Genomic DNA, 15,899 nt, shown 5'->3' with positions numbered 1-15,899 from the left:
CCAGTTTAACATGAAGAGACGTTGTAGTGGTAGAATCAGACACGTAGCCGGAACTACTTTCCTGACTGGGAGCAGTGAGACCAGACGAGCAGCTATAGTTGTGGTGTTAATACACATGTGAACTCTGGCCACATAAATCTACTCACCACAACAACTGCCATCCTCTTAGTGTGTCTTGTTGTGGGACCCTCTGCATTCCTATTCAGGTCCCGGAGTATTTCTACCCCAAAGACCACGTCCCCGACTATTCTTCCATCCTGGTTCCCAATGTGGACAACGTACGGATGGACTTCCTGATGCAGACCATCATGAAGCAGAGGAAGGCGGTGCTGCTGATTGGAGAGCAAGGAACCGCCAAGACCGTCATGATTAAGGTGAGTCAGCATTCAGGTATGTTAGCTTCAGCTGATTCTTACGCTAAAGCTCCTCTCTGGCGCTGCCTGCAGGGTCACACCAGCAAACTCAACCCAGAGCATCACCTCAGTAAGACGGTGAACTTCTCCTCGGCCACGCTGCCCAGCATGTTCCAGAGGACCGTTGAGAGCTACATTGACAAACGGATTGGCGCCACCTACGGGCCGCCAGCCGGACGCAGAATGACCATGTTCATAGATGACATCAACATGCCCATCATTAATGAGTGGGGAGACCAGGTCAGCTCCGCGCTGTAATGAACTCATGTATTTATGAACTAATTTCTTGCCCTTGGGAATTCAACTTGCTTCCTCATAATCTGGTTGCACTCAGAGGCCCAGGCATGGAAAATGAGATTATATATCAGTTTGAGGGGGAAAAGTTTCTAAAGATGTCTCCATCAAGGCAGAGGAATCTGGTTCCTTCCCCCTCCTCCGATCATCAGTCTTTAAGGTTTACTGCACTGCTTGATCATGACTGCCTCCCGTCCTGCCCCTCATATGCTCATAGCCAGTCAGTTACTGAGTTTCTGTCCCCACCCCCTTCCTCAGATAACCAATGAGATTGTACGTCAGCTGATGGAGCAGCGAGGCTTCTACAGCCTGGAACGTCCTGGAGAGTTCATCTCCGTGGTCGACGTACAGGTAACAAACTCCAACTACCACCTAACTACTCCTTCCGCCACCACTCTCTTTCCTTTGGGAATTTTTTTGTACATTTTAATGACCTTTGACAGCTGGTGGCGGCCATGATCCACCCTGGTGGTGGCCGCAACGACATCCCTCAGCGTCTAAAGAGGCAGTTCTCCATCTTCAACTGCACTCTGCCCTCCAACTCCTCCATTGACAAGATCTTTGGCACCGTGGCTCAGGGCTACTTCTGCCCAGAGAGGGGCTTCCCTGCTGCGGTCTGCGACCTTGCAACCGCCCTCGTTCCTACCACGAGGCGGGTGTGGCAGGCTGTGAAGACAAAGGTGCGAGAGTTATCCTCATTAACATTTTAGCATCATTGCTATCAGTCCACTTCACCAACACCAGCACAAATAAAGCAGCACAGGCCTGAACAGTGATGAGGTATTTTTGTAGTCCTATGTCAAGTGAGCGTGTGAGTGATGAGGTATTTTTGTAGTCCTGTGTGAAGTGAGCGTGTGAGTGATGAGGTATTTTTGTAGTCCTATGTGAAGTGAGCGTGTGAGTGATGAGGTATTTCTGTAGTCCTATGTCAAGTGAGCGTGTGAGTGATGAGGTATTTTTGTAGTCCTATGTCAAGTGAGCGTGTGAGTGATGAGGTATTTTTGTAGTCCTATGTCAAGTGAGCGTGTGAGTGATGAGGTATTTTTGTAGTCCTGTGTGAAGTGAGCGTGTGAGTGATGAGGTATTTTTGTAGTCCTATGTGAAGTGAGCGTGTGAGTGATGAGGTATTTTTGTAGTCCTATGTCAAGTGAGCTTGTGAGTGATGAGGTATTTTTGTAGTCCTATGTCAAGTGAGCTTGTGAGTGATGAGGTATTTTTGTAGTCCTATGTCAAGTGAGCTTGTGAGTGATGAGGTATTTTCGTACTGAGGTATTTCGGGGGCAGATAGTGATGCGTGTGATGAACAACTCATGGCGCTATCAGCACCCATTCGCGTCGTGGTCACCCACGTCCGTTATCGTCCCCCTTCACATACCATCTCGTGTCCCACGTGTCCTCAGATGCTGCCGTCTCCTGCCAAGTTTCACTACATCTTCAACCTGAGGGACCTCAGCAGAATCTGGCAGGTAGAAAACTCTCCTCCTTTGTTTCAGCCTGAATGAGTGCGGAGGAACGCAGTCCTCTGGTCTGTGCCCAGAGCTGCTGAGCTGCTTACCTCCTCCAGGTGACAGGTGTTTTAAGCTGGTCCAGCTGATCTGACCCCTGACCCGGTGTTTCAGGGGATCCTAACTGTGACGTCTGAAGGCTGTCAGAGCACCGAGCTCCTCGCTGCTCTCTTCCATCACGAATGCAGCCGGGTGATCGCTGACCGCTTCACCGACACCAGCGACAGACAAAACTTCAGCTGGATCATGGAGAAGGTGTGTGTGTGTGTGTGTGTGTGTGTGTGTGTGTGTGTGTGTGTGTGTCCGTGCGTGTGTGTGTGTGTCTCCGTGTCCGTGTGTGTGTGTGTCTGTGTCCGTGCATGTCTGTGTGTGTGTGCGCGCGTGTGTGTGTGCGCGCGTGTGTCCGTGTGTGTGTGTGTGTGTGTGCGTGTGTGTCTGTGTCTGTCTGTGTCTGTGTGTGTCTGTGTGTGAGTGTCTGTCTGTCGGTGTGTCCGTGTGTGTGTGTGTGTGTCCATGTCCGTGTCCGTGTGTGTGTGTGTGTCTCCGTGTCCGTGTGTGTGTGTCCGTGTCCGTGCGTGTCTGTGTGTGTGTGTGTCCGTGTGTGTGTGTCGGTGTGTGTGTGTGTGTCCGTGTCTGTGCGTGTGTCCGTGTCCGTGTGTGTGTGTGTCTGTGTGTGTGTGTTTGTGTGTCTGTGTCTGTTTAACAAACTCGTTAAATCTTTGAAAACTTCTCCAAAAACAAAAGTGAAAGTTAAAAAATTGCACTGTTGGCAGTGACCTCTTGGTGACCCGGTAACAGGCTGTCTGTGTATCGTTGGCATGGAGACAAGTCCGGCCAGGATATTGCGTCGGGGGGATGTGTGTGTGTGTGAGTGAAATGAAAGTGTGGTCACTTGTGGATTATCAGGGTAGCTGTCTGTGCGTGTGGCGGCCGCGAGGGCAGGGGGGAATATAAACGTGGCGTTTGGAGTTACCAAGAAGAAGAAAAACCCGCCCTGACCTCCCGATGGCCGCCAACACACAACCACAACACACAGTGAAGGAACAACAGTTCAGGGCCACAAATAGAGGGCCAGCAGGCCGGATGCTGCCCGGGGGCCGCCCATTGAGGATCACTGCTCCAGATTCTGATCCACCTCTGATCACAAGAGCTCAGCTGTCACTTTGATGACAGTCACGTGAGTGAAACTGTGATTTATGTTGCAGCGACTGGGACTTTCATTCCCTCTCACTGTCTCTGCTCAGATCACAGTGGAGGATCATGGGAAAGCTCTGACTGAGCATGCTCAGTGGAACAGCTGCTTTGTGGACTTCCTGCAAGAAGCTCCGGAGGCAACAGGAGATGAAACAGAAGATTCTGACATGGAAGCTCCAAAGGTCACATTTGTTGTTTTGTTCTTCACAAGTATTTATTCTGGGATTTTCAGCTGTGACATTTTACTCTGGAATTATTGATTTGATTGACAGGTGTATGAGCCAGTCCTGTCACTGGGGGCTCTGGCAGAGCGGCTCTCTGTTTTCCAGCAGCAGTATAATGAGGCGGTGAGGGGCGGTGCTATGGACCTTGTCTTCTTTGAGGTAACCGTCATGGCTGGAGCTGATCTCTGCTAGATCCCAGTATTTACGCGACTACATATCTGGTGTTGTGTTGGTGAGCATTCTTGAAGAGTTCAAACTCAAAGATGGCCGCTAAAACACCCATATACCAGCGCTGACCAGGGAAGTCATTAGTAGCTGATGTCATCCAGCTCAATGTCATCATGTTTCTCTCCGTTTGGTCTCATGGCAGGACGCCATGACCCATCTTATGCGGATCTCAAGGATCCTTCGAACTCGGCAGGGGAACGCCCTGCTAGTTGGGGTCGGTGGCTCCGGGAAGCAGAGCCTGACGAGGCTGGCTTCGTTCATCGCAGGATACCAGACCTTCCAAATCACGCTGACGAGGTGACAACTCTGCCCGTCCATAGACAAGTGTTAGTGTAGCTCCGTCTCTGCCTGCATTAATAGAAGGAAGGTTGTGTGTAACCTTGGTGATGAATACCAGTTTAACATGAGGAGACAACCTGGACCTGAGCTAGCTGATGCTAACACTTCCCACCCACTATTAGCCATTGGGCTAAGCTAACTATGCTGGACCTGAGCTAGCTGATGCCAACACGCCCCACCCACTCACAGCCATTGGGCTAAGCTAACCATCCTGGACATGAGCTAGCTGATGCCAACACTTCCCACCCACTACCAGCCATTGGACTAAGCTAACCATCCTGGACATGAGCTAGCTGATGCCAACACTCCCCACCCACTAACAGCCATTGGGCTAAGCTAACTAGCCTGGACCTGAGCAAGCTGATGCCAACACTCCCCACCCATTTTTAGGCATTGGGCTAAGCTAACTATCCTGGACATGAGCTAGCTGATGCCAACACTTCCCACCCACTACCAGCCATTGGACTAAGCTAACCATCCTGGACATGAGCTAGCTGATGCCAACACTCCCCACCCACTACCAGCCATTGGACTAAGCTAACCATCCTGGACATGAGCTAGCTGATGCCAACACTCCCCACCCACTAACAGCCATTGGGCTAAGCTAACTAGCCTGGACCTGAGCTAGCTGATGCCAACACTCCCCACCCACTAACAGCCATTGGGCTAAGCTAACTAGCCTGGACCTGAGCAAGCTGATGCCAACACTTCCCACCCATTTTTAGGCATTGGGCTAAGCTAACTATCCTGGACATGAGCTAGCTGATGCCAACACTTCCCACCCACTATTAGCCATTGGGCTAAGCTAACTATCCTGGACATGAGCTAGCTGATGCCAACACTTCCCACCCACTATTAGCCATTGGGCTAAACTTACTAGCCTGGACCTGAGCTAGCTGATGCTATCACTTCCCACCCACTATTAGCCATTGGGCCAAGCTAACTAGCCCAGACCGGAGCTAGCTGATGCTAACACTTCCCACCCACTATCAGCAATTGGGCAAAGCTAACTACCTTATCAGTGACTGTGCTAAGTGAACTAGCCTGGCTCTCAGCTCCCTGGAGATGTGGCCCTGTCTTCTTGTCTGTCTCTGGGAACAATGACAATAAGAGACTTTCCCTAAAAGTGGGCGTGTCCTCAAAGTTCCTAACAACTCCTCTGTCTGGCTTGTGTGGTGAAGGTCGTACAGCAGCAGTAACCTGCTGGAGGATCTGAAGACTCTGTATCGCATCGCTGGCCAGCAGGGACGAGGAGTCACCTTCCTCTTCACGGACAACGACATCAAAGATGAAGCTTTCCTGGGTACTGACACACGGAGCCTTCACACTCCCTACAGCCCTGCATCACAGCCTCAAGTCTCTGCCCAGCGTCATGATGGACCATGGCTGCTTCCATTCCACTGCTCGTGGGCATTTTGTCATGGTTTGTCTAACGTGTCCTTGTCTCCTCCTCAGAGTACATGAACAACGTCCTGGCGAGCGGGGAAGTCTCCAACCTGTTCAGTCGGGATGAGCTGGATGACATCACTCAGGAGCTGATTCCCATCATGAAGCGGCAGCAGCCTCGCCAACCTCCAAGCCCAGAAAACCTCTATGACTTCTTCCTGTCACGTGTGTGGAGCAACCTCCACATCGTCCTCTGCTTCTCGCCCGTTGGGGAAAAGTTCCGAACTCGAGCAATGAAGGTGGGTCGAGGTCTTCAGACAGTGGAGCCTATTTTAGAATCAACTTGAGTTTGACCTTTGACCTGACAGTTCCCAGGCCTGATATCCGGCTGCACAGTGGACTGGTACCAGCGCTGGCCTCGCGACGCCCTGGTGGCTGTGTCACATCACTTCCTGTCTCAGTACCAGGACCTCCACTGCTCTGAAGACGTGAAGCTGAGTGTGATGGTTACCATGGGAAGCTTCCAGGTAGTGTTTTTTCCAACATTTTAATTTACTTTGATCAGCACCTCAGGTGACCAATCATGTGACCCATGTTGCTTCAGGACCTGGTGGCGGAGAAATGCACGGAGTACTTTGAGCGTTTTCGCCGTCAGACGTTTGTGACACCCAAATCCTTCCTGTCCTTCATCGACAGCTACAAGATCATCTACACCGAGAAGATCGCTCACGTCGGCACGCTAGCGGAGCGCATGAAGACAGGTCCTCCTTCATTTGCTCTGGTTTTTATGATTATTTTACTGTGTTTCGTTTATTTGTAGCACTTTGGTAAAGTTGTGTTTTTTAAAATGTGTGACAACATGGATGATAGTTCTGTTTTCTTTTTTCTGTTGACCAGTTGACACAACAGGGAGTGGCTGTTTTTGTTTGTGCAGGTCTGTGTAAGCTGATGGAGGCGGAGCTTTCTGTGTCCCGGCTGTCTGAGGAGCTGCTGGTGAAAGAACAGGAGCTCGCTGTCGCCTCCCAGAGGTCTGAGGAGGTCCTACAGGAGGTCACTGCTAAAGCTCAGGCTGCTGAAAAGGTGCGACAACACAAAGCAGAGTTCTCTTTCTGGGCTGCGTGTCCCGTAATTTCTTCTAAATCAACATTTAATTCTGATGCTTCTAAATATAACAAATATGTTCTTCACAAACCAAGGCTGGATCAGAGGCCTCTGTTTGATCGTGAGGACTTTTTTAGCCACTAGTTTTGGGAAGCGCTGGTGAAGGAGGCGGAGCTAAAGACCTTCTGTCTCCACAACAAGGGAGTAAATATGAGCTTCTGAATAAGACGAGCAGGACGTTCATGCTGTCTGTGTGTGCTGTGTTTGTGTGTGTATGTTCATGTGTGTGTGTATGTGTGCATGTAAGTGTGTGTTTGTGTGTGTGCTAAGCTGCTAGCTACCTTACAGGTGAGCAGTGTTACTTGAGTCGGTCTCTTGTGTGTCCAGGTGAAGCAGCAGGTGCAGAAGGTCAAGGACAAAGCCCAAGTCATCGTTGAAGAGATTGAAGCTGATAAAACAGCAGCTGAGTCCAAACTAGAGGCTGCTAGACCGGCGCTGGAAGCTGCGGAGGCCGCGCTGCAGGTCGCCGTCCCTCTCTCTGTCTCTCACACACACACACACACACACACACACACACACACACACACACACACACCTGCACCGAAAGAAATGATGAGGTGGTTGAGGACTGGTGTGATGTTTCTCTCTCGTCTGTGTGTCCAGACTATTAAACCTGCCGACATCGCCACGGTGAGGAAGCTGCAGAAGCCACCGCATCTCATCATGAGGATCATGGACGCCGTGCTGCTGCTGTTCCAGAGGAAGGTCGCCGCCTCACAGTTCCACGTCACTCTTACTCAAGTCTTCGTTCATCTTTCTTTGTTTGACTCTTTTGTGTTGTTGGCTGTCAGATCGACACGGTGACTGCTGACCCTGAGCGTTCTTGCCCGCGACCCTCATGGGGCGAGGCCATGAAGCTGATGCAGAACTCAGCCTTCCTGAGCATGCTGCTCAACTTCAGCAAGGTCACACACTCACACACACACACACACACATTGACAGTCACATCCGTGGCCGTTCCAGAGAGAGAGGGAGTAGCGAGGGTTTGAAAAAGAGAGGAGGAACTTTTCCACAGAAGAAGAAGAGCAGGAGAAAGTCCCCACACCAGTGAGCGTGTGTCCCTGCCTGATGCTTCTGGGTTCAGTCTGTTGACCTCCTCTGCTTTGTTTTCTAAAAAAACAAAGGGGGGCGTGAGTTCATACATGCAGAGAGGGAACAGAGGGGAACAAAACTGTAGCAGTTTGGCTTCGTATGTTCACATACATGTTACATGTTACAATCACATACCAGAAGAAAAGACAGGACACAAGAGCCCCTGATGGAAGCTCCTCAGTGCTCCAGGGTTCGACTCACTCCTCCCAGTCCTCCCAGTCCTCCCAGTGGCTTATGGAAGTCTCCACCTTTTCCACGCCATACATTTCCATTGTTCCGTCCCTCCAGTTCTTGAAGGGGGTCTGGTGGGCATCAGCCAGACTTTGGTCAGCGCCTTTTTTCCCTGCTGCCACAAGTTTACCCATCAAGGGTCGTTCATTGTCTCGTACTTCCCGGGGAAAGTGACCCAAAAAGATGACCTGGAAGGTAAATGGGATGTGTGTGTTTAAACTGCCTGCGCTGCTCCAGGTATCTGAGGCCCAGAAGTTGTGCTCATGGTTTGCAGCTCGACATCCAGGTTCCCTCCAGCGTTGAGGTTCACTTGTGTCGTAGTGTGACTTCACAAGGGGGCAAGAAATACTCCTACTGTGATTTTGTCATCTCCACTGACACGCACAGCCTTTTAATTTGTTCGTGAAGTCAGAAAGGGCTGTGATTCAACATCAGATGGCTCTGTTGAAAGGTTCTCTAAGACCTGTTCTTTTTTGCCGGTTCTTTCAACAGTTCACGTTAATAATTTGAAATGATAAGATGATGGAAATGTAAATAAGCGTTTTCCTTGATTGAGGAGCTGTGTGGGTCCTCGGAGCCCACTCTGAGGACCCCTGGTCTGCTGTCTGTGCTGCAGGATTCCATCACGGAGGAGGTGGTAGAGCTGCTGGCGCCCTACCTGCACATGGACGACTACAACATGGAGTCGGCCAAGAGGATCTGCGGCAACGTGGCGGGACTCTGCTCCTGGACGCAGGCCATGGCGGACTTCTTCACCATCAACAAGGAGGTCCTGCCACTGAAGGTAGAGAAGACACAGCTGGTGGGACGTCCCAGCTGGACTCACACACGGGGCTAAATCACTGCGTGTGTGTGTGTGTGTGTGTGTGTGTGTGTGCGTGCGCGCGAGCGCAGGCTAACCTGGCGCTGCAGGAGGCTCGTCTGCTGGTTGCTCAGGCTGAGTTGGCTCAAGCTCAGGAGCAGCTGGATGCTAAGCAGCAGGAGCTGGACGCTGTGCAGGTCAAGCACACTTTGCTATCTTCTTAGACTCTCAAGCTTCTTACCAACCGGTTTGAACGTCGGTGTGAAATGTGACTTCAATGTGACTTCAGGTGCTGTATGAAGCCGCCATGAAGGACAAGCAACACCTGGAGGACGACGCCTCTGCTGTCCGCTGCAAGATGGCCAACGCCACGACTCTGATCGACGGGCTGGGCGGAGAAAAGGTGCCTGTTTATCCCTTTTTTCTTTCGCGCCTCATCCCTCTGCCTTTATTCCTCCCGTGTGGCGTTGTGTTTCAGGTGCGCTGGACAGACAGCAGCGCTGGCTTCCAGACTCAGATTAAACACCTGGTGGGAGACGTCCTGCTGGCCACGGGCTTCCTGTCCTACGCCGGACCCTTCAACCAGGAGTACCGCCGCCTGCTGCTGCAGCTGTGGAGGAGGGAGATGGAGGACAAGCTCATCCCCTTCAGTCCTGTACGACCTCCTCCCCAGCTCCCACAAACTAAATCACTCATGAAAAGGTGTTATGTTTCCAGCGTGCGATGAGGGCTGGGCCTGTAATAATAATAATAATAATAATAAAACATTTTATTTATAAGGCGCCATTTCAAGGCACTCAAGGTCGCCGTACAACAGTTTAAAATAGATAAATAAATAAAATAAAACATGCACGATTTAAAAGAACAACAACAGAGGTCCCTAGGAGAGCACAAGAGAGGGCATTCAGCCATACGCCTGTCTAAAAAGGTGAGTTTTGAGATGATTTTTGAAGGTGTCAATGGAGTCAGTGTTTCTGATGTCAGGAAGGAGGGAGTTCCAGAGGCGAGGGGCAGAGCAGCTGAAGGCTCTAGCCCCCATGGGGGTTAGACGGAAGGAGGGGACATTGAGGCTGATGGAGGAGGAAGACCTGAGAGACCGGGTGGGAATGTTGGTGTGGAGAAGGTCTGACAGGTATGAAGGCGCGAGGTTATGGATGGTTTTGAATGTATGGAGGAGGATCTTGTAGTCAATGCGGTGTTTAATGGGAAGCCAGTGGAGTTGATGTAGAACGGGGGTGATGTGACTGATGACAGGGGTTCTGGTGATGATTCGGCAGCTGCGTTCTGGACCAACTGAAGCTGATGGAGGAGTTTGTGTGGGAGACCAAAAAGAAGTGAGTTACAACAATCCAGACGGGAGGTGACGAGAGAGTGGACCAGGATTGCAGCGCTGTTGGGAGTGAGAGATGGGCGGAGACGGTTGATATTCCGGAGGTGGAAGTAGGCGGACCGGATGGTGTTGTTGATGTGGGTATGGAATGATAAGGTGGAGTCGAGGACGACACCCAGACTCTTAACCTGAGGGGAAGGGGAAACGGAGGTGTTGTCAATGCCTGTGCTCCGGGTGTTGCCCAAATTAAATGTAACTAAGAGAAATCAGCGAGTGTTGCTCAGTGCTGCATGTCAGCTGGCCGCCGGGCGCCACGCCATATGAGCTGGTTTATATGAGTCTGAGCAGCAGTGGAGGCCGGTGTGAAAGGGTTCCTAGCCAGAAGTCTTCATCCTGGCAAAGTCCAAACATTTCAAACAGGCATGTGTTTGTAGAATCAAAACTGTGATGTCACGTCCTCCACCTGCAGGAGCTGGATGTGATTGGTCTGCTGGTGGACAACGCCACAGTGAGCGAGTGGAACCTGCAGGGTTTACCCAGCGATGACTTGTCCATTCAGAACGGCATCGTGGTGACGAAATCATCCCGCTACCCGCTGCTGATAGACCCCCAGGGTCAGGGCAAGACCTGGATCCAGAACCGTGAGCGAGGCCATCAGCTGCAGGTGAGGATGAGGAGGGCCCCCCGCTGGTACACACTGCTGCTGACACTGACTGATGCTCCTCGTCCTCCTCAGGTGACGTCTCTCAACCATAAATATTTCCGCTCCCACCTGGAGAACAGTTTGTCTCTGGGGCGCCCCCTACTGCTGGAGGACGTTAGGGAGGAACTGGACCCCGCCCTCGACAACATCCTGGATAGAAACTACATCAAGTCAGGATCCACTTATAAAGTGAGACTCTGTCCACACTGGACACAAACAGGAAAACTGCTTTCACACTGGCGCCTGGTTCCTACGTCCAGAGCACATTTGAACATCAGCTGGCAAAATTACGGGGTCTAACCTCCACCTGGTACCTGTAGTACCAGACGCACCAGATATGTCTGGGTCATGACATCATCACTCTGCAATAAAAGACACCATTGGTGTGCTGGTCCTTCACACACGCACACTCACACACCAAAGGCGGCAGCACTGCTATAACACTCCAATGCTACTTATAACTATCACTGAAGGAGGGGGAGGAGTTAGATGTGTGGAGTGACAGCTTCTTCCTGCAGGTGAAGGTAGGAGACAAGGAGGTGGATGTGATGAAGGGCTTCACTCTCTACATCACCACGAAGCTGGCCAACCCTGCGTACAGCCCTGAGGTCAGTGCCAGGACGGCACTGGTGGACTTCACCGTCACACTGCGAGGCCTGGAGGACCAGCTGCTGGGACGCGTCATTCTGCTGGAGAAGCAGGTCGGCGCGCCCGTCAGACGCTGCTCTTCGAGTCATCATGCCGATGATGCAGGACTTGAGCTTGATGTGACACCTTTGAGTCTGTAAACCTGAGGCTGAGTGGTTTGTGTGAATGTGTCTTGAGTCCCAGCTTGACCTCTTCCCCCATTTACATGAACTGATATGATGAATCCCACCAGGAGCTGGAGGCGGAGCGTGTGAAGCTGCTGGAGGAGGTGACCTCCAACAAGAGGAAGATGCAGGAGCTGGAGGATAGTCTTCTGTTCAGGCTGACCAGCACGCAGGGCTCCCTGGTGGAGGACCAGTCTCTGATCGAGGTGCTGAGGGTCACCAAGACCACTGCGCAGGAGGTACGAGGTCAACTCCTCGACTCATCTTATTTCCAAGAACCTGAGATGAAAGGCTTATCTATGTTGGTTGGTGTGGGTGGTGATGAAGGAGGTGTTCCTGGAGTATCCTCCACCTGCACTGGATTTACATGGGAAGGCTGGAATAAATGGTACCCTCAGTAAAACACGCCCATTTTTAGGAAAAGCCTCTGATTGTCCATTATCTCCAGAGACGGACAAGATAGAGGAGAGATAGTGAAACCAAGGCTAGTTAGCTTAGCACAATGGCTGGTACTTGGTGGGAAGTGTTAGCGTAGCTTCGTCTCTGCCTGCATTAATATCAGGAGGGTTGTGTGTAACCTTGGTGATGAATACCAGTTTAACATGAGGAGACGTTGTAGTGGTAGAATCAGACACGTAGCCGGAACTACTTTCCTGACTGGGAGCAGGGATTTGACGCAGCACCTCCAAAGCTCCACTGGAACTTGGGTCAACAGAACCAAAGGTTTGTTGAGGACTAGAAGAGCGACTGCTGCTACTGATGATGATGAGGAGGAGGAGGGTTCCTGCTGGACACACCAGCATCCTGGACCTGAGCTAGCTGATGCTAACACTTCCACCCACTACCAGCCATTGGGCTAAGCTAACTAGCCTGGACCTGAGCTAGCTGATGCTAACACTTCCCTCCCACTACCAGTCATTGGACTAAGCTAACTAGCCTGGACCTGAGCTAGCTGATGCTAACACTTCCCTCCCACTACCAGCCATTGGACTAAGCTAACTAGCCTGGACCTGAGCTAGCTGATGCTAACACTTCCCTCCCACTACCAGCCATTGGACTAAGCTAACAAGCCTGGACCTGAGCTAGCTGATGCTAACACTTCCCTCCCACTACCAGTCATTGGACTAAGCTAACTAGCCTGGACCTGAGCTAGCTGATGCTAACACTTCCCTCCCACTACCAGTCATTGGACTAAGCTAACTAGCCTGGACCTGAGCTAGCTGATGCTAACACTTCCCTCCCACTACCAGCCATTGGACTAAGCTAACTAGCCTGGACCTGAGCTAGCTGATGCTAACACTTCCCTCCCACTACCAGCCATTGGACTAAGCTAACTAGCCTGGACCTGAGCGAGGTGATGCTAACACTTCCACCCACAACCAGCCATTGGGCTAAGTTAACTAGCCTGGACCTGAGCTAGCTGATGCTAACACTTCCCACCCACTACCAGCCATTGGGCTAAGATAACTAGCCTGGACCTGAGCTAGCTGATGCTAACACTTCCCACCCACTACCAACCATTGTGCTAAGCTAACTAGCCTGGACCTGAGCTAGCTGATGCCAACACTTCCCACCCACTATTAGCCACTGGGCTAAGCTGACTAGCCTGGGTCTCAGCTGGACAGTTAAGCCAATCTTGTGTTCCAGGTCAGTGAGAAGCTGTCAGTTGCTATGGAGACAGAAATAAAGATCAACCAGGCCAGGGAGGAGTACCGGCCAGTGGCCACCAGGGGCAGCATCCTCTACTTCCTGATTGTGGAGATGTCACTGGTCAACGTCATGTACCAGACATCTTTACGCCAGTTCCTCGGACTCTTCGACTCGTCCATGCAGCGCTCCCCCAAGTCTCAGCTCACCTCCAAACGCATCAGCAACATCATCAGCTTCCTCACCTACCAGGTGCTGTTTGTTTTTTTGTTGGTTTTTGTTTTTTTAATCAAACTTTATTTTCAATTTCAGAAAAAACAAAATGGCAGGCATCACTCAATAGTACAAAAAAAAGAAAAGCAAAAAACAACAACACACCATCAGAAAAAACAAACATACAATGGCATCATCATCATCCAAAAAGATAAAAATAAAAATATTCCCCTCATAAATTCATGAAACTAAAGTGCGGAACATCAACGGTCACAATCACATCGAAGGAAGGCAACACACTCAGACATCAGAAAACATTATCAGTTATATTGCATTTCTTATTACGAAGCAATTGTATCGAATTAAAATATATTTTAAAATCAACTTTGAAGGGAGCAAAGGGTGGATAAGATTTGGAGAGTTTTGCTTCATGAATGGGAAATTTAGCAATAAGAATCACTGCGTTGACAAGTTGTTGAATCTTGTAGTTTTGGTTTTCAGCATGTAGGGAGACATCGTTAGCCTCCAATTTAGTTACATTTGTAGTTTGTATGTTAAAGAATTCTTCAAATTGTTTCCAGAAACTTCAAGTATGTTCATAACCCAAATGTATGATGGTGTCTTCGTCATGTTTAAAAACACGCATGTGCTGTCGATGTCTGCAATGTGGAAATGAGGTGATTGGTGGGGTAAATAGGATGTAAATTTATATCGGACTTCTTTTAATTGTTTGAGACTGCAGGTTTATAGTGAAGGAGCCACGCTGTTTTCCATTGAATGTCAGAAAAATGGGAGTTGCTTCCAAATTCTGCTCTTGGATTCTTTTCCTTTTACTGTGGAAGTCGTTTCTGATGTGTTTATTGGTGCACTTTTGATTCCTGGTGTCTAACCTTCAATGAAGAAGGAGACTCTCTGGTGCTCCTGGCGTCTCACAGTGACATTCAGCACCTGAAGAATTCCATTGGGAATCGCATTTATTACCGATTGATGTCCTTTCTTTGTGACAGGAAAGGTTTTAGATTTAAGGAATTCCTCAGGATTTAGAATTTTACCTTCATCATTTTGTGAGTCTGCGAGGAAAATTCTATTCCTGTCAATCCAGTTTTATAAATATAATGATTTATTTTTCCTGGTTATGAATTCATTGTTCCAAATTATGGTTTTGTGTGGAGAGAAGCTTCATTTTGCTGCCATGAGAGACTGTTGATGAAATCTAGATCATTTTCGCGGTAGTTTGGATGCCTGGTAATTACATTGGAGCAGAAATTGTATTCCTCCCATTCTTCTAAAGACGTTCTGTGGTATCAAATACCAAAAGGACTCTGGAGCATTCAGAACTTTTTTTCACCATTTTAGTTTCAAAGTGTTCTTCACGTCCGTAAAGTCAAGGATTTCCAAGCCACCAACACCTCTTGGACCGGCTCAGATCTCTTTTTTTAAGTGTTGGCACTTATTTTTCCAAATAACGTTAATTGAAGCACGATTTACTTCTTCACATGCAGATTGTTGGGTAAAGAGAGAAAGAGAGGAGAAACAAATCTGCAGACACCGTCTGCTTTATCGAAAGGACTCGGCTCATCAAGGAGAGGTCCCTCTGAAGCCACATGTTAAATTTGACTTTTTGTCTTTTGTGTTTTGGGTTTAAAGTTTTTTTCTTGGTGTTCTTTAAGATTCGATCCCAGGTCTCTCACACCTTTTTTAACAGGTATATCACACATGACGGTGTCTTCTGTGTCATACAAGCTGAAGATTTGGCATTTTGATTTATTGAGTTTTAATCCAGATGCTTTGGAAAAGTCATCTATTTTATCTTGTGCTTTCTGGATTTGATGCTTGTCTGTGTCGTCCGCCAGCTGCGTTGTTCGGGCCTGAGCCTGAAGGGACTTCAGCCAAGACCCTGTCAGGTTTTTTGGATTTCTTTCTTGAAGATCCGTAAGCCTTGGAAGGGATGGCAGCAACGATGAGAAGTAGAAAAGGCCAGCTTGGACAGCCTTGACTGTCTGATCTGTGGACAGAGTCTTTTCGTCGTGTTCCTCCCAAACACGACGAAAAGACTGATGTCTTTACAAAGCATTCTAACATAGCAGATACATTTTTCCCCAAATCCAAAAGTTTGAAGTGCCCGGAATAAGAATTGGTGTTCCACTGTGTCGAATGCCTTATAAAAGCCCCAAAACAAAATTGGAGCGTCTGATTGGACACATCCAGAGTCATCGATGACATCAAGAACAAGTCTGATATGGCAGCTTATGTGGCGATCAGTCATCGAGCCGGTTTGGGTTTCATTTAGAATTTCACTGAATCCTTTTCTTAATCGTCTGGCAA

The 15,899-nt window shown here is 49.5% G+C and overlaps 1 protein-coding gene across 1 annotated transcript in view; it reads left to right on the top strand.

Moving 5' to 3' along the window:
• Positions 1 to 15,899, top strand: part of dnah5l (dynein, axonemal, heavy chain 5 like) — a 53,176-nt gene that overhangs the window by 30,368 nt on the left and 6,909 nt on the right. The window contains exons 58-83 of the mRNA XM_086192334.1: positions 207 to 374; positions 447 to 653; positions 966 to 1,058; positions 1,151 to 1,387; positions 2,108 to 2,173; positions 2,327 to 2,467; positions 3,457 to 3,588; positions 3,679 to 3,789; positions 4,001 to 4,155; positions 5,379 to 5,500; positions 5,653 to 5,882; positions 5,952 to 6,110; positions 6,188 to 6,344; positions 6,518 to 6,663; positions 7,072 to 7,206; positions 7,348 to 7,449; positions 7,536 to 7,649; positions 8,684 to 8,851; positions 8,962 to 9,066; positions 9,159 to 9,272; positions 9,348 to 9,524; positions 10,669 to 10,863; positions 10,936 to 11,091; positions 11,421 to 11,603; positions 11,783 to 11,953; positions 13,362 to 13,613. Of these exons, the coding sequence (XP_086048460.1) occupies positions 207 to 374; positions 447 to 653; positions 966 to 1,058; positions 1,151 to 1,387; positions 2,108 to 2,173; positions 2,327 to 2,467; positions 3,457 to 3,588; positions 3,679 to 3,789; positions 4,001 to 4,155; positions 5,379 to 5,500; positions 5,653 to 5,882; positions 5,952 to 6,110; positions 6,188 to 6,344; positions 6,518 to 6,663; positions 7,072 to 7,206; positions 7,348 to 7,449; positions 7,536 to 7,649; positions 8,684 to 8,851; positions 8,962 to 9,066; positions 9,159 to 9,272; positions 9,348 to 9,524; positions 10,669 to 10,863; positions 10,936 to 11,091; positions 11,421 to 11,603; positions 11,783 to 11,953; positions 13,362 to 13,613 (3,996 nt within the window). The remainder of the gene's footprint in view (positions 1 to 206; positions 375 to 446; positions 654 to 965; positions 1,059 to 1,150; positions 1,388 to 2,107; positions 2,174 to 2,326; positions 2,468 to 3,456; positions 3,589 to 3,678; positions 3,790 to 4,000; positions 4,156 to 5,378; positions 5,501 to 5,652; positions 5,883 to 5,951; positions 6,111 to 6,187; positions 6,345 to 6,517; positions 6,664 to 7,071; positions 7,207 to 7,347; positions 7,450 to 7,535; positions 7,650 to 8,683; positions 8,852 to 8,961; positions 9,067 to 9,158; positions 9,273 to 9,347; positions 9,525 to 10,668; positions 10,864 to 10,935; positions 11,092 to 11,420; positions 11,604 to 11,782; positions 11,954 to 13,361; positions 13,614 to 15,899) is intronic.

Source organism: Aulostomus chinensis, chromosome 21, assembly GCF_037954235.1.
Source record: "Aulostomus chinensis isolate RoL2024-O1b breed Wild chromosome 21, RoL_Achi_v1.0, whole genome shotgun sequence".
In the NCBI taxonomy this organism is placed as follows: domain Eukaryota; kingdom Metazoa; phylum Chordata; class Actinopteri; order Syngnathiformes; family Aulostomidae; genus Aulostomus; species Aulostomus chinensis.
This window is presented reverse-complemented; position numbering and strand designations above follow the sequence as displayed.